General features: G+C 35.5%; 1 protein-coding gene across 4 annotated transcripts in view; it reads left to right on the top strand.

Moving 5' to 3' along the window:
- Nucleotides 1-23,517, top strand: part of COMMD10 (COMM domain containing 10) — a 159,936-nt gene that overhangs the window by 30,599 nt on the left and 105,820 nt on the right. Inside the window, exon 6 of one of the 4 annotated variants that reach the window (XM_024743402.1) lies at nt 18,392-18,827. The exons of the other annotated variants lie outside the window; for them this stretch is intronic. Coding sequence (XP_024599170.1) covers nt 18,392-18,409 — 18 coding nt within the window. The 3' untranslated portion in view covers nt 18,410-18,827. Of the gene's footprint in view, nt 1-18,391; nt 18,828-23,517 lie in introns of those variants that run through there. 4 annotated transcript variants of the gene reach the window in all.

The raw sequence follows: 23,517 nt of genomic DNA, 5'->3' as shown, positions 1-23,517 counted from the left end.
GCTATTACAAAATAGAATTTTGGATTAGTTTTAAACTGCATGGTGATTTTTTTCTTTAGTATTAATTTAAGAAAACCTGAACATGTTATCAAAGGTAAAAGAGTTGCTATGGACAGTATACTACAGCATATTGAGAAATGTGTATTTCAGTTGTCATTGAATGCTATTTTTATATATTTTTTACTACAATTGAGTATCTTTAAGAGAGAGAGTAGGAGGAGTGACTTTTTTTCCTTAAATAAATGAGACTGTCTCATTTTAAGACAAATGAAATAGAGGTGAGAGTGAGGTAGGAAGCTCTGAAGAAGAAGAGGTTACTGTGGCTGTATGTGATCAGAGAATAGTGGAAGAAATGTTATTATTTATAATGGGCATTGAAGGATGTGTATATTATTACTTCTTTGTTAGCACTTTCACTGTTTATTATGTCTTGTACATTTCTGTCTTCCATAAGAACTGGCATCGGTGCCTAGCTCAGGTTACATGTCCACAGAATTTTAGGCAATTGAATTGGATCTTAACATGTATAATTTATTAATTTATTACAGTGTTCGCAAAGAATCATTTCATTTCACACATTTTGACCAGAAAAGAACATAAACTTAACGGTTAAGTGTCGAATTGACTGCTGTATTATATATGCTCCGCAATTTCGTAGCGGTCTAACCTTGGGCAAGTTACTGAATCTTTATGAGTGTCAGTTTCTTCATCTGTAAAACAGGAATAATATATCTGTCTCACAGGGCTTTTATGAAGATCAGATACTCAGTGTATGTAAAGTACATGATGCTCTATGAATGCTGGCTTCTGCCATCTTCATCATCATCAATAAAAGTTTTCTTGGGCTAATGAATAAATAAATCTCTTTGTTTTAAACCAAAGCTGCCACTAACTTTATTTCTTGATGAAATTAACCTTTTCCCTTTTCTTTCATTCTTTCTTCCTTTAATTTTTGATCATATTTTTCATATGTATGCTTCTGAGAATAGAGGAGGGAAAGGATAGCCTGGAAAGTCCTTTATTTTTTTTTCTCTCGGTGAACTAGGGAAGGCATTCCTTTAGCTTTAGGATAATAACCTGAAACTCACTGGTGTGGACTGAGACTCTTCCATGAGGGAAAACACACACCTATATACACACATACATATATGCGTTCTCCAGGTATACGTTCACTGCTTTATTTCTCGTGACTATCATATGTTAAGTCTGAGTAGCTAAATGGAATTTATAGCTTGGAAGGATACAATTTTGACTCTATATTTGATATACTTTAAGCATCATAACTTTGGCAGTGTTTAACTCTGGGGTGCTTGAGTCCTCCCAGCTTCTTTATTGTGTCTTCAAGTCATGTCTCTGTGTCAGTTGTATCTTTAGGCAGTAGGAATGAATGAGTAATGCTTCAAGTAAAAGAGTCATGTTTTTAATTCATTCATATTATTCAGGAAATCTATACAGATGTGAGATCCAACTCATTTGAGATATAGGCTGGAGTACATTTGTATTTTTCTGTCTGTTGCTGTTTTAAAATTTTGAATGAACATTTGGTTACCCTTATGACTTGCAGAGCTAGAGAACCATTTTCCTTAACGGACACTTGGGAAGAGCAGCAGCACAGGAATGTAAAGCATATTTTCATCTCGTATGCAGATTTAAGTGACCCTCTTTCTCTGTGTTGCCTGTCTCCCCTGTGGCATTTTGTGGATTTGGTCCCTACTTCTTATATATTGTAAACAACAGACATATAGTGGAATGTACAACCACGGTCAACCTGGTTAGAAACAGGCCCTCTCCAAGGGACATGTGCCCTAGCTATAAAGGAACAGTTATCTGCCATACCTCTGTTCCCCTCAGTGAACTGCTGCTGGGAAGCTTTACTTTTTCTCCATGTTTTTATGATCTGGTATTCTATTCTTTGTACTCTTGTTCTATCTGATTCCTTGATGTTAATTTTTACATAACTTCTGTTATTAAGGACCACACACTGCTCTTCCCCCAAACATTTGCTCTGTTCTGAATGAGAATTCAGGAATTCTAGACAGGTTAGAGTATTAGGTAGAAGGAACATGAGTATGGAACATGTTTTAAAAACAAGATTTGTTAAAGGAAGGGAGAAATTTTATTAAAAGGAAGATTAAAAGTTATCGCTGGTTAGTTTATGATGCAGAGTATCATAAAGTACACAGTTGTCATGCTTAAGAAATTGACATTTGTTTAAAACAGGAAACAGGTAAAATTCTTTCAAATGTATGGTTTGTTTTTTTGTCAAATGTATGTTTTACAATGTAGTTATCCTGAAAGTACACATATATTAAAATAATTCTGAGAGGATTAGAGTCAGTGCAAATTGTAAGAGAATATTTTGATAGTATTTACGATACGTATGAGCTGCTGAACTGAAAACTTACAGTAATTCACTGAAAAGCATGGTTTCTAAGAATCTCTTTCTTCGCATTCCCTTCCAACATACACATGAAAAGTGTAGCCTGAGGCGAAGTTTTAATTGCTGTCACTTTAGATAACATTGTTGTACTGGCCTCCTTTCTGTTAGAACATTTCTGTCTTGAGGCTTTCCTGTTTTGCTACTCATTTTATCATGAAAACTGGATGATTCTAGCTTTTCCTATAGTATTTTGATAGATATTCTAGTTGTTTTCAGTTAATTTTCTTACTGTTTGTCTACTGCATTTAGCAAAGTAAGATTATTTTCCTGTTCCACACATACCTCAAAACAAGTTTTCTGAGTTTTTGGGCTTTTTTGTTTTACTTCATTAGGGGGCAGTAGAGCTCTTTGCTTACCTAACCTCTGGCACTCACAGTGTTATTTGAAATAACATTCAAAATAATTTGTGAAGTCAGTAGTTGTGGGAAATGCTAAGTGTTTACATTTCTAATCTGTATATAACAATAGAGTTCTCTTGTTATCATCAACAAAATTAGTGCCTATTAATCAGATATGTACAGAACAAATAAATAAAATCATCCTGATTTCAATATTTGCTAATTTGCATATGATCATTTGCCAAAATGAAATTTATTAAAAAGCCTTCTACACTGTTGATTTTTTTTGTTACATTCTGCCACCTGTATTAACTTCTTTATGAGAAAAGAGAATACAATAATCCCAAAGATAGTTGAATGGCTGTGCTAGGTTAGAGCATAACTGGTTCCAGACTAGTCATAGACAGTTGAAATTTCTTTATAGAGAATAGCAATTTTATATGTAACAGATTTGATAATTTGGATGGCATCAACACTTTAACTGAATATCCTAAAAACGCTAAAATATTTGAATTTTACTACTAATCTTGCATTTTCCTCAGTAAATTTGCTGTTCAAGACAATCATATTTTGTAAATGCAGTGATTCTAAATTCTTTTTGTTCATCCTTTAAGAAAGAATCCTTGTGTTTCATTCTTTTTTTCTTCTTCTTTTGAAACAACTGAGATAAAGTCACCTTGACAAGAGAACTTTCTAAACATTTATCTAAGTGTTCCATTGGATTGTGCTCAGGTTGCAGAAGGGTAATTATGGTCTTGAGTGAACTTAGGACTTTTAATACCAATTTTTAAAATTAGAGGTCTTCATTCTTACTTTCAAAATGTATGACAAATTCTATTTAGATTGAGAAAAAGGGGGAAAAAGCCTTTTTTTTTAATTGCTTACTCTATGTAGATACGGTATTACCTCCTTTGATATTTAAAAAACATCTCTTCCAGGTATGAATTCTTATTATTATCTGTATTTTATAGATAGATGGAGAAATGGAAACATGTAGTGGTTAGTTTATTTTCCTAGGTTATTCCTAACTAATAAACAGAGCTAGGATTTGAAGTCAGGCAATTTTATTTCAGAGACCTATGCTATATTTATTGCTAGGATACTGTATCATTTTGCTTATTTAATAACTTAGCAGTTATCCTGTAATATGTGTATATGTTTCAAGGTGTTGAAAGCTTTTCTAAAATGCAACGATTGTTTTATTATTGTTCTTCATAAAACTACAATTACATGGATTCTAAATTTCCTTTTCTTTTTCTTTGACTAAATTGAAACAATTTTACACTAAAGTCAGTGAAAGACACATATATTCTTTTATGTGGTAAGTAAAGTTGTATGTTTTGATGTTGTCTCAGTTTAATAGACACTGCATTTATTAACAGACCTTATTGTAAGGGCTATATGACATCATTGATGTTGATGTGTCGTGAACAAAGAAATAGGGTATATCATTAAAAACACATCCTTAGCTGTATATATGACAGGTTTTTCAGTAAGAGAAAAACACACATATGCTGTTCAAATCATGAACTCTTTGTATTAGAATTTAAAGTATTTTGATCTTCTTAAAGGTAATGTTTGTATTGACTGATTCGGAAGAACCTTCAGATTTTTCTGAGCTGCTTTGATGAACAGGTCTAAATTTTACAAATGTTGTATTTTTATTAATCTAATCTATATAGTGACTATATTTCAGCATATTCTTTTGATAATTTAAATTTATTTTTCTGTGTTACAATATTTGTGTATATATTTATAATGGACATTTTGGAAAATATAGGGGAAAAAAGCCAATTAAAATCAAGTGTAATTCTAGTACCCACAGCATTGTTATGTTTTGTTATATGACCTTCCAGTCATTTTTTTCCTATACCTCTGTTATAAGTGATTTTTTTAAAAACAGTGATGTTTGCATTTGGTTTAAGAAAAAGAATTGAAGTTTTGTTATGACTGTTCAGTACTAGATGTGGTATGAGAAGGTAGTCTCATTCATCAGTCAGAACTTTTTTTTTCTTTTTTGATAAACAGCAGTTATTCATTTTCTAAAGTATACTATCTTATGATCTGAAAAAACATTCTATAAAGTCTTGGGCTTTTTTACTCACTGATTTTGATCAGAAATTTATAAAATTAGCTTTGTCTAATGAGCAGGTCTGTGTCAAGATACTTTTATTTGTGTCATTTGGGATGGTTTTATTCAGGGTTTAGAATTTTAAGACAGGTCAGTGGTTTTTACTTTTGAAATGAAATGATTGATGAATATTGCTTGTCTTTTTTTTTTTGTTTTGTTTTTGTTTTTGTTTTTGTTTTTGTTTTTTTTGCGGTACGCGGGCCTCTCACTGTTGTGGCCTCTCCCGTTGCGGAGCACAGGCTCCGGACGCGCAGGCTCAGCGGCCATGGCTCACGGGCCCAGCTGCTCCACGGCATGTGGGATCTTCCCGGACCGGGGCACGAACCCGTGTCCCCTGCATCGGCAGGCAGACTCTCAACCACTGCGCCACCAGGGAAGCCCTGCTTGTCTTTTAAAGAAGGTGTTTCTGGTTCTTTTTTTATTACCTAAGTTGTATACGTTTATTTTGAAAATTTTATAGATATGGAAAGAAAAAGTCCCAGATTTACCACCACTGTGCAGTCTCTTTTATTTCAGTGTTCGTTCAATAGCTACTTTCTTTTTTTTTTTAATAGCTACTTTCTTTTGAAAGTCTTCTTTGATTTTATATTCTGCTTTTTTCATTTAACTCTGTAACAGATCTTTTCCATATTCAGACTCATCATTAATATATTAAATGACTGACTGCATCACGTTTTGGCTATGACTTACTACAATTTCCTACCAGTTCCTCTGGTGTCAAATAATGAGTTTGCTTCCAGTATTTTCCTATTATATTGTGATAAACAACTTTGTATATAAATACATGGTAGGTGTTCAGTAAACACTTATTGAATGATGAATGAACAAATGAATGAATGAATAAAGCATCCTTGGAACTTATGGTTATTCTTCAGGAGTGTAATTACTGGGTGAAAGGGTGTAAAGCAAAAAAAGGTCTTTACTGTAGTTTGATAATTGGCTTTTCATAATCGTTTTAGGAACACACACACTCAAAGGTGGCATTCAAAGAATATAAGAGCTTCTGGAGAAAAGTGTAACATTACTATCTCACAAGTAGGTTCTTTGATAACTAGTTAATTATTTTGGATAATTTTAGGAGACCAGTGAAAAGCCCTGGTATTTTTGTAAGATTGTAGAGCCCTCTCATTTATAATTTCTTTATTCCTTTAGTATACACATTAAAGAAGCTTTTGTTGTATGTGTTTTATTTTATTATAGAACATGTAGAAGCAATCTCATAAAATATTCTAGCGGTTAGAGTAAATAGAAACAACCCTTATTTGGTAGACAATTGCCCATATACTTTGAAAAAAAAAGCCTGGTTCTTTGCAATGAAATTTATTTATTTAAGTAATCCTAAGGCTTTGTGGCTCTAGTTTTCTGATTCTTAATTTTGTTTTGTATCCTTTTTCATTGTGATCAGTTTCTCAATGATAGTATCCTTTAAGGTGTCATGTGTTCTAAATGAGAGCAATACAAAACTCTTTCCATAATTTAGTGTGGTTTCTTTTTTTTTAGTTTTGTGATCAGTATGACTTTCTGAAAGATCTTAGCATTCAAGTATATTGAAGTGTTCAAATCATACGTGTATAGCTCCTTGGTATCACAAAATGAACCCCCTTATATGCGTGTGAAGAGTATGTATGTATACGTCTTTTTCTGTACTTTAGATTGCCTAATGGAAAGTCTGCATTTATCTATGGATAAGACTTTTAAGCTAGCAAAAATACTGTTTTAGACACTGTGTATCTTTGATGAGTAAAAACGAAATATTAATACACAGAGTGTGATGGAAGTTAGTATTCATGTGGAGAAAATGATAAAAACGACTTGAAGGAGAAAATCTTTTTAAAAATACTCCATTTATTTCATAATTTAAAAAATCATCTTTTTACTAAAATTCTTTTGCAAAAATTTTGTGAGGGCTTCCGTGGTGGCGCAGTGGTTGAGAGTCCGCCTGCCGACGCAGGGGACACGGGTTCGTGCCCCGGTCCGGGAAGACCCCACATGCCGCGGAGCAGCTGCGCCCGTGAGCCATGGCCGCTGAGCCTGCGTGTCCGGAGCCTGGGCTCCGCAACGGGAGAGGCCATAACAGTGAGAGGCCTGCGTACCGCAAAAAAAAAAAAAGAAAAATTTGTGAAATTTCAAAGTAGGCAAACAGTATCACCCTCACTTGTCTTTCCTAGCTTCTGAGCTTCTTTACTTCTTTGAAATCTGGAGGCAATTGATAATTGTAGAATTCCTCAAACATAATAGAATATGTTTAAAAGTACCTTTAAATTTTGTTTAATGTATTTTTATGGATTAGAAATGATACGAATGTAAATGAGTGGCTTATGTACTTTGAAATAAAAGTGTTAACAGTGAATTAGACATCTGAACAAATAAAATTCAATAAATTTCAATAAATTAAATAAGCAACAACTTTTAAAATAGCTCAAATTCAATTCAAGAAACATTTATTAAACCTTTACCATGCATGAGGTACTAGGCAAGGTATTTGTGATATAGACAGGTTTTATTTTCCATCATGGAGCTTTTGGTCTAAAAGGGAATGCATACATTAAGCCGGTAAATATATTTAAGTTTAGTGACTGTTACAAAAGGAAATACATGGAACTGTGGAAGCTGACAGCAAAGAGTTGGAGACTGCAACAGGCAAGGGAGTTTCAGGTGGAGGAAAGAACACATGAAAAAGGATAGGGGCTTATCTTCTGAGCATGTTGAGTATGAGGTAGCTGAGATATCCAGGTGGAGATTGTTTGGATGGCAGTTGGTGAGGTGGGGAGTGGATTATAGACTAGAAATTGAGACTTGGAAATCATCGAGGTTTTGATTATCATTTCAGTTAGGAGATGGAGGAGGTTAGTCACTTAGGGAGGAAGTATAGAACCTGATGAACACCCAAATTTAAAAGGCAAGTAGAGCTACAGGAGCTTATCACAGTGATTGGGAAAGGAGCAGCCAGCGACCAAAGCAAGAGAGTATTTCATGGGGGGGTGAATAATGTTACATGCTGTAAGAGGTAAAAGAGAGAAAAAAAAAAAAGATACTAATTTAACCCTCACAGCTGTGAATTAAGTACTAGTATTTTCCCTAGCTTGTAGATTAAGAAGACTAGTCTCAGTGGTTAAGTATCTTTCCCTAGATTGGATATTAGAAAGTAATATGGGCAAGATTTGAACCCAGCTCCACCTGCCACAATAGCCTGAACTTATAATCACTATATAGCAGTTTTTAAAAAAACGAATTTAGTGTCATGGAGGTCACTGGTGATCACTGTGTGGGGCAGGAGAAGGAGGTGTTTCGAGACAGAGGGCGGTATTGAATACTGTTGAGGGGCCAGGAAAGAGAAGAACAGACATATATATGACTTGGATTTGGTTAGATGGACTTCTCTGATAACCTTGGTAATTGTGGTCTCAATCACAATTGAGAGGCAGAAGAATCCTGATTGGAGTAAATTGAGGAAAGAAAATGAGGCAAAAAAGTGAAAGCAACCACCTACGTAACTCCTTCAAGAAACAGAATCGGAATAGTCAATGTAGGGGAATGTGGATTCAGTGACTGGAGATACTAGAGGAGGTTTGTATGCCGATTCCACATCCATTGGGGAGAAATTGACGCTGCAGGACAGAGAGGGATACAAGTTCCATGAGAAAGTGAGAAGACAAGAGGGCCAGAGCACAAATGAAAGGGTTGGACTTTGATGAGAGTGGGAGCACATTATTTGTTGTAACAGCAAAAAAGAAAGAGAATGGATTAGGTAGGTAGTTTGGGTGGTAGAAGAGGAAGCTGTGTCTGATTGCTTCTGTTTCTGAATGCAGTCATTAGTTGAGGTAGTTGGTAGGTCTAGAAGGTTTGGGAACAGAGGAAGTATGAAACAGTTATTTTGGATATTGGGAAAATGAATAAACTAGTTATTTTAGGCTGTTTCACTGTTACTGACCAGTGCTTATTGCCCACTTGAGATTTGTGACCATGAATTTGAAATGAGAACTGTTGAAATGGTGTACATTTTCCTTCATCCATTTTTAGTTGCTGTGATGCAACTGTGAAGTAGGTAGATAATTGGGTTTAATCAGCGTTTCATCTTTGCCAGGTGTATCAGGTGAAGGGAGAAAGGGACAAAGGATTGGCCTTGTGTACAAGGGAGTGATTTTAGTGATGGACCATAGATTCTAAATCAGATCAGTTGGAAAGTGAGGATATGGTGTATGTTGTGGGTGGCATGATGGAGAGTGAGAATCTGGCTATAAAACTGGAACCCTAGCCGCAGGCTCCCTTGAGTCGTTTGTCATACAGAGGACCCTCAGACACATTAGTTCCAGGGTCACTTGGGAATTTTTTATTTGAATCTTCTCCCTTCCTCTCTTCTTCCCTCTCTTTCCACTTCTTCCTTTCTTTTTATAATCGAGCAAAAATGCAGTTTCTTTCAGTGTTATTCCATTTTATCTCAAGGAGTTCCAACCTATCCGTCTTTAAAGGGCCATTTTATCCAAAGTTAAAATACTGCCACTTCCTTGGTAAGGGTAATATAATAATAACTCCAAAAATAACCCTTTTATAATTCTCAGCAGTAAAACAAATAGAATTATTATTCATATACAACTTTATTTATAGAATGAGCAAAGGCTGATGGAATTTTCCAGCCCAAAGAGATCTTAGATGGATATGGCAATGGATTCTTAGATATAATATCAAAAGCACGAATGACAAAATAGATAAATTGGACTTCATCAGAATTAAAAACTTGTGCATCAAAGGACATTATGAAGAAAAAGAAAAGGTAACCTAAAGAATGAGAGAAAATGTTTGCAAATTCCTGGTAAGGAATTTCTGTCTAGAATATGTAAAGAACTCCTACAACTCAACAACAAAAAGGCAAACAACTCAAATAAAAAATGGGTAAAGGACTTGCATAGACATTTCTCTAAAGAAGATATGAAAATGGCCAACATGCACATGAAAAGATACTCAACATCATTAATCACTAGGGAAATGCAAATCAAGACAAGAGTGATACTTCACACCCATTAGGATGGCTATAATTAAAAACAAAAAAAAGTAAAATAACAAGTGTTGGTGAGGATGTGTAGAAATTAGGACCCTCATATATTGCTGGTGGAAATGTAGAGTGGTTCAGCCACTATGGGAAATAGTTTGTCAGTTCCACAGAAATTGAAACATAGACCTATTGAATGACTCAGCAGTTTCACTCCTAGATATATACCCAGAAGAAGTGAGAACAAGGACTCAAATATGTACATCTGCATGCATGTTTATAGCAGTACATAACAGTAGCCAAAAGGTGGAAACAACTCAAATGCCCATCAATGGATGAATGGATAAACAAATAGTAGTATACACATACAATGGAATATTATTGAGCCATAAACAGAAATGAAGTCCTGATACATGCTACAATGTATATGAACCTCAAAAATATTTTTCTTAGTAAAAGGAACCAGACACAAAAGGTCACATATTGTATGGTCTCATTTATATAAAATATCCAGGTTAGGCAAATCCATAGAACCAACAAGCAGGTTAGCAGTTATCAAGACCTGGGGGAAGGAAAGAATGGGGACTGACAGCTTAAAGGTTATTGGTTTCTTTCTGGGGTAGTGAAAACGTTCTGAAATTAATGCACAACATTGTGAATATATTGGAAACCACTGAATTGTATACTTTAAAAGGATTAAAATAGTACATTTTAGAGACAGAGAGAATGAGAGAGAGAGAGAGAGAGGAGGATGAAGGAGACCAACTTAGGGAATATTTCAACCCTCTAAGTTTACTGAGAAAACTCAGGCCCAGTGAGGTTGAATGGTTTGTCAGTTGATTATTGGCATAGCCAGATGAGACCCTAGTCTGATGGAATGAAGGGGGTACACTGGATTTAAAGTGTAAAAGTGAGATGACTTGAGTTTAAATTCTTAGACTGTGGGCAAGAATCTACATCTTTCTGCAGCTAATTTCCCAGTTTGAAGATGTGACTAGTAATACCTGCCTTCTAGGATTATTGATAGAATTAAATATCTGTGAAGTGCCTATTATCGATAGAATGACTCTCACATAGTAGGCACTTAATGTTAATTAAATTTGAATTTGCAGTGCTATAGTTCAACATTGTGTTAGGAACAGGTTATTCTGGAAAATATTTTTAAGAGTATATTATTTTGGAAGATAGTTGAGTACTGACTTGATGGCTTGTATAGTAGTTTGCCCTTATTAAAAAAATTGTTCAGTGTTACAGTATTCTCCTTTGTAACCAGGCTGTTGGAATTCAGATTGAATTTTCTGTAACCATCACTTTTAACAAATCACTGTTCCTTTTCTCTTAATTAGTAGAAATGATTCCCAAATGAATATAGAGGAAGAATACCACTTCCTTAATTACTAATATTGCATTGTAGGCTGCTTGAACTCCCTGTGGGGTTTTTTTTTTCACCCACAGTGACCTTTCATAGCGTATGTACTCTGAAAGGACAAGTCCACAGGGGTAGTATGGCATTGTGCCACTTATAAATGTAATTTTCTATTATCTTAAACCATCTTTGTTTTTATATCGCTATTCTTGATTATAATACTTTGTATTCACTCTTTTAGCCACAAGGCTCAAAGATCTACAAATATTGAGTCTCAAAACACTCCAGTGAGGCAGGCATATTACAATCATCCTTTTTAGTTAAGAGAGGAGGAGGAGGAGATTATTTAATATTAAGTTAATGTATAATAATAGAAGAAATAGTCTACCAAAAATCTGTTGCTAATTTTACGATAGTCTTGTTTTAAAATGAGAAATCAAAAGTTCTTCTGCCTCATGTAAATGATGCTCAGATTTTCATCCTCATTTTAATTTGGGTATTTTCTCTACTTTTCAACTGATTTTTATGTATATTGACTTCTTTTGACTCCGAAGTACAAGAAAATATGAACATTGTAAGCATATACCTAAAGTAGCTTGACCGATTTAAATTTATCAAGCATTTTGCTGTAGACAGATAAGTAATTTATAGATTTATATATAAATTTATATTTAGATGTAATTTATAGATTTCTTAGCTTTGAGAGTGGGTATTGTGTATTCGTTTATAAGTTAAATTATAGTCACCTCCTCAGGTATTTTAGGTTGGCATGGTAATGACTAATAATAACACTGCTGCCATATAAGTGTATTTACACTTCTCTTTGATGGTACACATGTTATTTATGAATTAAGTACTACCTAATTCTATGTATTTCAGCTGTCTGCTTCTAAAGAGTAGAGATCTTCGGAGATGAGGGGATATTGTATAGGACAAGAACAAGTTTAAAAATAAAAACAAGTTTAAAAATACAGTTTAAAATGAGGTCTAATTAATGGTAATTCCTAAAAAAAGGTAAACATTTCTCATAAGGAAATTTTGTTTATTTAAGAAGTAAACCCACAAGTTGCCTTGGGTCAGTTCATATGGATTATGACCTATTTGGAGGCCGAGGGGGCATCTAATTTCTTCATAATATTATATGAAATATGCAGGTGGCTGAGATACCTCATTGTCTCTTTTCTAAGTGCTGCCACTTTGTATTTTTCTGAATTCTAGTCAGCCTAGGTGGATGGAGCTCATTAAAGCTGAGTGTCTGGATAGCTGCAGTGCACAGAAAGTAACCACTATGCCTGATACTGCCACATTTAAACAATTAAGAAGGTAATGATAATAGATAACATTTATTGACCATTTAATATATGCCAGGTATCCTACGTGCTTTTATACATTGTCTCAAAGGACCCTTGAAATTAATAAACAATAAGTCACTTTTTTTTTATTTGCCCAGAAGGACTGAAAATAATGTACAATTTAATAAAGTAACCACTGTGCTTCCACAGTGATTACTTTGCCGTCTGTCTTTAGTGAGGTCCATGGCTAGTGCCTATTCTCATAGTCTATATGGTTTTATCTTGCTCTTAAACATTTTGTTTTGATAGTCATGAAACTCTCTGGAGGGTAGGTGATTTATTTCCATTTGCCAAGTGTGAGGAGTGAGAGAATGACCTTGATAGACAATTGCATTGAGAGTTTTCCTATTCTTTTCTGGCAGGACTGTCTGGGTGATGAAGTACTCATAGTAATAGAGAATCAGGGAGTTTCTGGTAGTAAAATAGAGTCTGTACCGGATTTTTCTAGATGATGGCTGCTCAGCTGAAGTGCAAGTAGGTAACAGGTTAGCTGAATATTGATTGCCCCGTTCTGCCCTTGGAGCAGCCAAGCAGTGTCTGGGGGAACTGGAGGGCCCAGCCAGTCACCCAGCCTCAGGCTGCCTTGTTGGTTAACCACGCTGTAAAGTACAAACATGATCATTTTTTTTGTCAGCGCCAGGATGTGAGTTAGGCTTAGGAAACATGATTTCCCTCAGAAATGGGAAGAAGTAGAAATTGTAAAATATTTTATCTTTTTTTTATACCTAATTCTCTCTATCCTGTTGTTTAATTGCTGGTGGGATGTTGAATTTGGAGCTTGAAAATTGTACTTAGCAGCTTAACCATAGCCACTTGCATGAAAGTTTAAACATTTCCTGACCAGAATGTGTCTACCAGTCAATTGTATATATTGACAGAGGGCAAACTTGACCTGTTTACTTGAGGGTGCTTTTCGCTTCCAATATTCTTTTCGGGGAAGTTTGGTTTACAAATAGTTTTAGGTAATTTTTGAAACTCTGATGTAAAAATTCTATCAGATAGTTTATATTTCATTAACTTACATTAAAAAATCTATCAGTTTATAATTCATTAACTTACATTAAGCGATTCATATTGCAAATTGGCCCAAATCTGCCTTTATTAGCTGCCTTTATTAGCCCACATAGTTTTCCCTAATCCTCATTTCTGCCAGCCTCTCCCATAAAACTTCTTATTTTTCTTTTTGCACATTAATATTAAAAAGAGTGATGTCCTCTTTTTTTTCTTTTATGTATAAGGAATCTTATGGAGAGATGGGTTTTAGGGTCTCTAATGTCGGTGCAGAAGGTGGTGATCTCATAGAGACAAGACTCTTCCTGGGAGGGAGAGGAAATCCCTTAGGAAAGTACCACATTGGATCCCATCATAGCATTTCTTATTAAGTCAATTTCGGCGGTATTATTTTTCTTCAGAAGTTTGTTGGAACAGTTTGCTGTTTCTTTAGTTGAACATTTAGATTTACAGTGCATGTATGTCTTTTAGCCCTAGAATCACCTTAGTACATGAGGCCTCAGCACGCATCGACTGAGGAAACAGAAGATTCACATTTTCCGTCTCACACTCACACTGACTCCAGGAGTTACACTCGTTCAGGGAATGGTGGGCCTCATTGCTTGCATTATTTAATTAGTATTCTATCTCTGTTTGCAGAGTGTATAGTTGAAGTCCATATATATAGTTGAATTGAACTGAATCACAGTTAAATTCACATGAATTAAATATGTCGCTTGTATTAACTGATGACTTGTTTGTGCTTTGGTCCCTCTTATGTTTTACTAATTTATGCCTTCAGAATCTTCAAGTTCTCTTGTCTTAGAATTTAAAAGTACTAGTGTGTTCATTAAGAAAGTCTCCTGCGTATTACCAATCTCTTACTGATTTATAGGATTAGAGCCTGTTAGGAGAGAAAAAAGGTTCTTAAATATAAACTCACTGGTATTCTATATTTGTCAGGGAAGTATATTATTGTAAAAATCTTATAGGTAAACAAACATTCTGTGTGTCCTAGTGAAAAAAGGAGGGGATAAGATAGTATAGATGGTAGTTCCTAACTTTTAAATTTGACAGGGAGGAATGTGAGTATATTGACCTAGTTAATGCCAATTTGAAGAATTCTAATATGATTCCCTATTTTCCTTCAAATTGTATTGAGCCGGGTTCTGTTGGTACCAGCCATGTTATTTTAATTGGATTTAGATTCAGACATGACTGTCTCCCATGGCTTCCATTCTTGTATGCCCTACTTATACTGCTTTGTACAGTAGGGGTTTGCCTTTATTTATATTTGCAGCATTAATCACCTATTAATTTTTCATTTTAGGTCGCTAAAATATATCACATACATTAGTATAAGAACTATAAAAATCAATTATCCTAATAAATTGTGGAGCAAAAAAATTGCGAACAACTGTGATTTTAATTTCTTATACTTTAAAAGGTCTGGTTGAAGATTTTTATTCATGGTTCCTTCCCCCCTCACCTCTCCCATGTTAATATTGTTGTAGAGAAGGTTTAGACTTTGTTACTAAATACACACCTTATTAAATAGGTGTGTGTCCTGGGACAAAGCATTTCTCTGGTTCCTAGTTATTTCTACCATTCAGCTAAAAAATAGCTCTGTATTACATTTGACAGATAATACAGAATAATGTAAAGGACTTTGAAGGTGGCATTGGTATGTAGTAAAAGCAACACAGGCTTTGGAATCACACTGTTTACCTCTTGGGAAATAGCTAAAGAATCTCGAGCGGTTACTTACCTGATTGAGGCTCAAATTCTGATCTGAAAGTTTGGACAACAATAGCAACCTTCCAAGGTTTTTCTGAGAATTAAATATGGTAGGAAATGTAAAAGTGTCTATTACATACAGCACATTGGTATCTTCATTACTTAAAAAGGTCTTTCCAGTTTAGAGCAGCAAAATTGAAATGCCTAACTCTTTATAAGGCCATTATTAAGTTTTGCCAGAAGTAGAACTAGTTGTGAAGGTAGAAGGCATAAAGAAGATAATTCCTTCCTTTTTTTTTTTTTTGTCTAATATCTTTAGGATAAATTTAGGAAGAAAATGTTTAAGGGAAGATTAGGTCTATTAAAAGACCTTACTGAATTTTGTTCTTTGATGCTAGTGACCTTCTTTTCCTAGCTGTTTGAACCAAGTGAAAAAGGTTAATAAAGCTCTACAATAAAATGATCTGATTAAAAATAAAGCTGCATACTTAATAAAAAGCCTGTCCCTTTGCTTACAACAAGTGGGAGAATATAACTTTGAATGTTTGATGAATGCAGAATGTTAACAAGAGTTATGAATATACCTGCTCAATTTTAAAATAAAAATGAAAAGTTTGAAATATACAGATCACCAGATGAGAGTATAAATTATTATTGGGAAGCTTATATAAAATAGAAATTAGAGAGATTATGGGCATCCTAATCTCACATTATTATGAAGATATGAAAAATTAAATGAAGTGTCTTCAAATTTTGTATTTTTAACCAGAGAAAAGTTATTTTCTGAGTACTTCTATTTACAAAAAACAGCCACTGACTTGGTTCTAAAAAAGTTAGATTATTTAAGTCCTGTAAGAATTTCATCTGAAATAGTTTTAGCAGCATGCAGTATCAGTAATTATACTATGAAGTCAGCATGATGTTTGGATCTTCTAAAACTGTTTTGAAATTTGCTTAGTGCAGTTTTACGCAAATGTGTTAGTGACCTTGAGAATTTTTTTAAAAACAATACCAGTTACAGTGGTGTCCTGTGAAAGAAGTTTCAGTAAACTGAAGTTAATTTAAAATTACTTACGATTATCACTTTGTCAAGAGAAATTATTTAACATGGCATTTCCCTCAATTGATAATAACATAAACAAAAAAGTAGATTTTAAAAATATTACTGATAAGTTTGCTTCCATAAAACCAGGAAAGTAAACTTAAAACATTCTGTTGTTGATATAAATAAAATATTTAAACTTAAACTGTTATGAATTTCAGTTTCTCAATAATGTTCTGGAAAAATATTAACCATTAAAATATGCATTAAAACGTGAATGGGGGCACACGTTTTTCCTTTAGTGTCAAGGTCCAGGCACTGATAAGAACTTTACAGTAGTATACATTCATTCCTCCCAATCCCTGGCCTTTTGCTTTTATTATCACATATTTTTCTTAAATATGTTATAAACCTTACACCATACTATTTTTGTTTAAATAGATAATTATCTATTACAGATTTAATTAAAGTCCCAAGTCAGTTGGTTTAAGATATGGAGATTTTTCTGGGTGGGCTTGGCCCAAGCTGTTCACTTTAAAAGCAGAAAGTTTTCTCTGGCTGGTAGCAGAAGAGAAATCAGAAAGATATGAAGCGTACAAAGGACTCTGCGTGTTGCTGGTTTGAAGATGGAGACATTGGTGAGAAAGAATGAGGGCAACCCCTAGGAGAAGAGAGTGTTTTCTGGTTGACAGCAAGGAAACAGGGAACACAGACCATTAGCTGCAGGAACTATATTCTGCCACCAACCTGAATGAGTGTGGAAACAGATTCTTCCCCAGAGCCTCCAGATAAGAGCCCTGCCTGACATCTGATTACACCCTTGTGAGAGGCCAGCCAAGCCTGTCTGAACTGCTGACCTACAGAACTATGAACTAATAATTTGATGTTGTTTTAAGCCACTCAGTTTGTGGTAATTAGTTATATAGGAATAAAAATACTAATATAACTTATAAGACCTTTTGTCAATCTGAACATTTCTATGAGGCTTTGTCTTAGCTCTTTCTGAAATCTTAACACAGCATGTTACAGCCCTACTCTGGATTTGATCTTTACCTGAAAGCCATTTCATTATTTGAGAATCGTTTTGTCATCTGGAGGTCCTTGTAACTTCACACACTTTTATTTAACCCAGCAAGTCCTTGCTCTTTTGGAGCTAATAGTTCATTCTTTAGCTCATCTCTTTCCTATATGCGACGAGAAGAAACCCAGTGGCACTTTTAGTCATCGAGTTCATTAGGAACATTTCTCATTTTCAATTTTTCTGCCAGCAACAGTATTTCTAAACTTCCCTCCAAAATAAAACAAGGAACCCCTTTCTTGCATCTTCCAATCACATTTCCGTACTTTTAAACCCTTACCAACAACCCCTTCTGGTCCTATTAGGCTTCCACTAACACTGTCCTCAGTGCCCTTTAGGCTTTAACCTGATTCCAATGCCAATGGCAGCTAAATCCAAGAGCATCCTAAGGCAGACGTGCATGACATTTTTATGACCTAGGCTCGTAAGTCACATAGCATAATTTCTGTTGTCCTCTGTTGGTTGAAGCAGTCATAAAGGTCTGCAAGCTTCAGGGGGCAGGGATATTGACCACACTTCTCTATGAGAGAAGTGTTAAGGTCATATTGAAAGAGGGGCCCGTGGGATAAAAGATATTGTGTCTATATTTGGAGAATTAAATCTACCACAGATCTCAACATTTTAGCTTGTACTTTAAAATTGCATTTTGTCTGATTTGTAATGCTCTTTCAAAATATAATGCTACCAACCCTGTAGCCCATTTCACAATTATAGATTTATGGGAAAATCTAAGGTTTTATTTATAACAGTCTTATATCCAATACTGACATCAGCCAACTGGAACATTCTTTAATTTAAAAATTAAATTTAATTAAAGTTATTAGTGATTAAAGCTGATTTTTTTTCTTGTTTAATGAGTTTAGATTTTTAAAGAAAAGTATTTTCTTAACTGAATCAATCTGTAACCCTCTTTTATACTTTGTGTTACAGATTTCAGAAATGGTGTAGCAGTAGAATATGAACTGGACAAATACAAGTTATGATGTATGATTTTTCAGCATTTTTTTTTACAGTGGTGCCTTTTTCTTTAAGAGAAGGTTCTAAGTGTAGAATATTATTATTTTGTGGTATACATGTCTCTTCTCACCGAAGTCAAGCTGATCGTCAGCTGCGATACATACTGAAGCCTTGAGGGAAGGTTCTCTCATCTCTTGTGGCTTCTCTCATCTCTGCTCTTTCCCTGGCAGAAAAAGTCTAGGACTTTGCTTTCAGCTGTAATGGGGCTAGGAGGCAATTCTACTCAAACGTTTCTCATCACAGTAAAATTTCACAAGGAACTTCTGAAGAACAAGTAGATAAATGATGGAGGAATAATATTGTATCAGGACTTTTTGAATCGCTATTGAGCACACATCTTAAAAAACTATTATTGAGGGACTTCCCTGGTGGCACAGTGGTTAAGAATCTGCCTGCGAATGCAGGGGGCATGGACTCGAGCCCTGGTCCAGGAAGATCCCACGTGCCGCGGAACACCTAAGCCCGTGTGCCACATACTGAGCCTGTGCTCTAGAGCCCGCGAGCCACAACTGCTGAGCCCACATGCCACAGCTACTGAAGCCCGCGCACCTAGAGCCCATGCTCCACAACGAGAAGCCACCGCAATGAAGAGTAGCCCCCGCTCGACGCAACTAGAGAAAGCCTGCGCACAGCAATGAAGACCCAATGCGGCCAAAAAGAAAACAAATTTTAAAAAGAAAACAAAAAAGAACTATTATTGAAAGTGAATGGTGCTCCTGATGAGAAACGGTGATAGTTCATCTCATAATATAGTACCTGCTAGATTTTACTGAATCATTAAGCAAACACAGGGAATCCTCTCTTCCCCTTTTGTCTTAAACAGGCTGACAGAATAAATCAGTGTTGCTTTGATTACATGAATTGAATAAAATCTCAGCAGAGCATATCATTTAAACAAAATAGTTCTGTCTAAAGTGCTTTTGAACCTGGACACGTTCCTAGTTCTTTGGCTGCCACAGTCCTGTGGTCTCACTGATGCACATCTTTTATACATGTTAAATTATGTCTGTACAGAAAAGTACATAAAACACAAATGTACAGTTAATCACAAAGCTGACATACGTGTAACTACTACACAGATCAAGATATAAAATATTGCCAGCTTGCCAGAACTCTCCTTGGCCTCTTCTAAATAGTTTCCCCTTCTTTTCCTTCTCATGTAGTCTACCTTCTATGATATTTTCTTTTTGTTTTTGTATTTTTACCCCTTAATCATACATCTCTAAACACCACAGTTTAGTTTTAACTGTTTTATTTTTGACTTTATTTAAAAAGAATTATATTATTTTCTTGTGTTGCTTGCTTCAAAATTATGTTTTTGTTATTCATTTTTGTTGCATATATAGTTTATTTACATTGCTGTATAACATTATTATATGAAAGAACACATTTTATTCAGTACAGTTTTTAAAAATTTATATTCATATTCATTACAATGTTGATAGGCATTTGGGTTGTTTCCAGTTTTTAGCTATTATGAGTATTACTGCTGTGGACATCCTGGTGCATGCCTCTTGTTACATATGATCATCCATATCTGTTGGGTATCTGCCTGGGAGTAGAATTGCTGGGTGTTATTATATGCGAAGAGTCAAACCTATAACTGTTTTTGAGACACACTTTTTCTAGACTTATTTTGGGTGTGTCAGACTTCTGTGAGACAACTCCTTTAAGACCATAGAAGGCCTTTTATTTAGCTGAGGGGGTCTTGTAGGCCCCTTCATTATCCTTTTAGAGACATTAATGAGGGGGTTTTACATCTTGATTTGGTCTACAGTCCCAGACTATACATTTGGAGAATGTTTTGCCAGCTGAGAGACTGGATGAGAAGCAGTTGTGTTTTCCAACCCAACAAGTCCTGGCCCTTCTTTATTCCTTCTAAATTTTGCTTGTAAATGGATCACTTTTTTCTTTAGCTCATCTCTTTTTTGCCCTGTTACCTTAGTCGTGCACAGCTGGGAACAACCAGCTGCCTTAACATTTGCCTGGAAATCTCAGACAAATCTAAATGTTTATTAAGTAACTTTTTCATCTTCTGAGTACTATAGAGAACACAATTTTGCCACATATTTTGTTACTACATGCACAAATTCCCATTTTTTTCAGCGTGAGGTGAAAATTTTCTTACCCTTTTCCAGCTTTTGCTAAGAGTTTGCTCACCATTTTTCAAGCCTTAGGTCACTGTTTGGTTCCAAAACCAATATTACATATTTTATTTTTGAAATTGTGGCAGTACCTCACTTCTGATACCATCAGTTAGCTATTGCTGTAGAACGAACCCCTCCAAAACTCAGTGGCTTAGAACAGTAACCATTTATTGTTGATCATGGGTCTGTGTATGGGCAAGGTAGTTTGCTGGCTGGGCTTGGCTGGTCTCAGCTGGGCTTGCTCATGTGTCAGCAGTTTGCTGGGGCCACACTAGTTTAGGATGGCTTTAGTCACTGTGGCGATGCAGGTAGCTGGGCTTCACGTCTTCCATCATTTGGCAAGTTAACCTGGGCTTGTTTGTTTGGTTCAGAGGGAGCATGAAATGCAAGACGCAAGGCTTCTTGAGGCCTATAGGTGCGAACTGGCACACGGTTGTTTTCAACACATTCTGTTGGCCAGAGTAAGTCACACGTACAGGCCAAATCCAAGGAGTAGGGAAATAGATTCTAATTATGGATGAGAGACGCTACAGAGTCACATTTCAGAGGTAATGTCTATAGTAAAGGGTGGAGAATTGAAGTTATTTTTACAGTCTTCTAAAGTATATATATGTTTAATTTTGAAGTAGTTTACACTCAAACCAACAGTGTATAAAGGTTGTATTTGTTCTGCATTGTTATCAGAACTTAGTAATGAATCTTTTTAGTTTTAGCTATTTTGCTGAGTGTCCAGTGGTATTTTATTGTGGTTTCAATATTTATTTTTTTTAATTTCTAATAAGATGGCTTTCCTTTTTTCCCCTTTTACTGGCTGTTTGAATATCTGCTTTTGTGAGGGAGGAGGGGAGAAGTACCTCCAGAAGAGAGTTTACTTCTGAGCTGCTTCTGACCCTCAGCTGTAAATCATTACTTTGTTGTTAGCTATCCAGTGCCTTCCAGCAAATGTTTTTAAGTTTTTGCTTTTAATTATTTCTTGGTAAGTTTTTCTAGTTAATCCTTAGTGGGAGAGTTGGTCTTAGGCTCCCATTCCTGGAAGTAGAATAATTCATTGCTATTTCTTTGTAGTTTTGACTTTCATGAATCTGAGAGATTTGGGGATGCCCATCTAAAGATTTAAGGGTTAATGTACATTATGGAAAGACCTTTGTAAATGAAATATCATCTGCCTTGCAAACAATGATTTTTTTTTTTCTGAGGCCTGACTAATCTGTTAGCAAACAATTTTGTTGTGTTTGCCATGTAACAGGTGCTAACATCTTTTACAGTCTTGTCACAGGGAATAGAGGGTCTAGGTCATCATGTTCATTAATTAAGTCCAGGAAATTTTATTTCTCCTGTGGCTAATCACTTATGTTTGACATGAATCTGTCATTTGTGCCTCTAGTTTCCCTGCTTCTGCCTTTGTTCTGTGTAGCTTATTTTTCACATGGCAGTCATAATTTTTAGACATAATTCAGATTGTTATTTCTCTGCTCAGTATACTCTAAGGGCTTCCCTTATTTATTTATATATTTACTTACTTACTTATTTATTTATTTATTGGCTGCATTGGGTCTTTGTTTCTGCGCGCGGGCTTTCTCTAGTTGCGGCGAGCAGGGGCTACTCTTCATTGCGGTGCGTGGGCTTCTCATTGTGGTGGCTTCTCTTGTTGCGGAGCACGGGCTCTAGGCGCATAGGCTTCAGTAGTTGTGGCACGTGGGCTCTGTAGTTGTGGTTCACAGGCTCTAGAGCGTAGGCTCAGTAGTTGCGGCACACGGGCTTCGTTGCTCCGTGGCCTGTGGGATCTTCCCGGACCAGGACTCGAACCCGTGTCCCCTGCGTTGGCAGGCGGATTCTTAACCACTGTGCCACCGGGGAAGCCCTAAGGGCTTCCCTTATAACTAAAAGTAAGACTCAAAGGCCTTAGCATAGCCTGTAAGATCCTACTGGATATAACCCCATGCTGCCCGTTTAACTTTATCTGATACCTTTTCCCCTCTGTTCCCTCTGCCCTATCCACAGAAGTTGCCTTGTTTTTCCTGGAACACTTCACGGCCTTTGCAGTTTCTATTTCCTCTTCTAGAATGCTTCTTCCCTTGATATCCACATAGCTTGGTATTTCCCCTCTGTTAGTTTTCTGTTCAGATATCTTTTCAGAGAGAAGCCCTCCCTGAACACCTTACAAATGATTGTAGCATCTCTCCTGTCACTCTTTATCCCCCTTAACTTTGTTTTTCTTCATATAACTGTCATCTCCTAACATATTATTTATTAATATGTTTATTTACAGTTCCCCTGTCCTAGAAAGTAAACTCCACGAGAGCAGAAACATGCCTAAAACAGTGCCTGGCACACGGTAGACCTTCAATTACTATATTTTTAATGAATGACTATGTGGCTACTGCAGTATTTTTATTTCACACTTACAGACTGTTCTAAATTGATGAGCTAAATAACTAAGTTGAACAGCAGTAAAACATAGAAACTTATACCAGCAGATAGGACTGAGACCTTTGTTGACATAGTAGAAGAGCAGCTTTGAGCCCTGAGCACATCTGGCCATGGTGATAATGTTAAAGATCTTTCTTCAGGCAGTGGCAGTGTTGACAGGGCATTGTCCTTCTGATTTTATAAGCCAATAAACCCCAAATTAGGAATAGATTATAGAGGGAAAATATGTTTTCTGCATCTTGAATCTTTACGAGGATTTAAAAACAATATAATTATTTTAATTAAGCATTTATTGCTTAAGAGAGCTTGTTGTATAAATAAATATTTAATAAAATATGTCTAATGGGAAATAGAAAATTCAAATTTGGCATTTTAACAAATCCACCATTTTAACTGTTAGTAAATGGATTTGGGAATGCACTAATATAAAAGGTTTAATAAATTTAATATTTAGTGATTTCA

This window comes from Neophocaena asiaeorientalis, unplaced genomic scaffold (assembly GCF_003031525.2).
Source record: "Neophocaena asiaeorientalis asiaeorientalis breed wild unplaced genomic scaffold, Neophocaena_asiaeorientalis_V1.1 scaffold26, whole genome shotgun sequence".
In the NCBI taxonomy this organism is placed as follows: domain Eukaryota; kingdom Metazoa; phylum Chordata; class Mammalia; order Artiodactyla; family Phocoenidae; genus Neophocaena; species Neophocaena asiaeorientalis.
The sequence above is the reverse complement of the archived record's forward strand: the minus strand, read 5'-3'. Positions and strand labels throughout refer to the sequence as shown.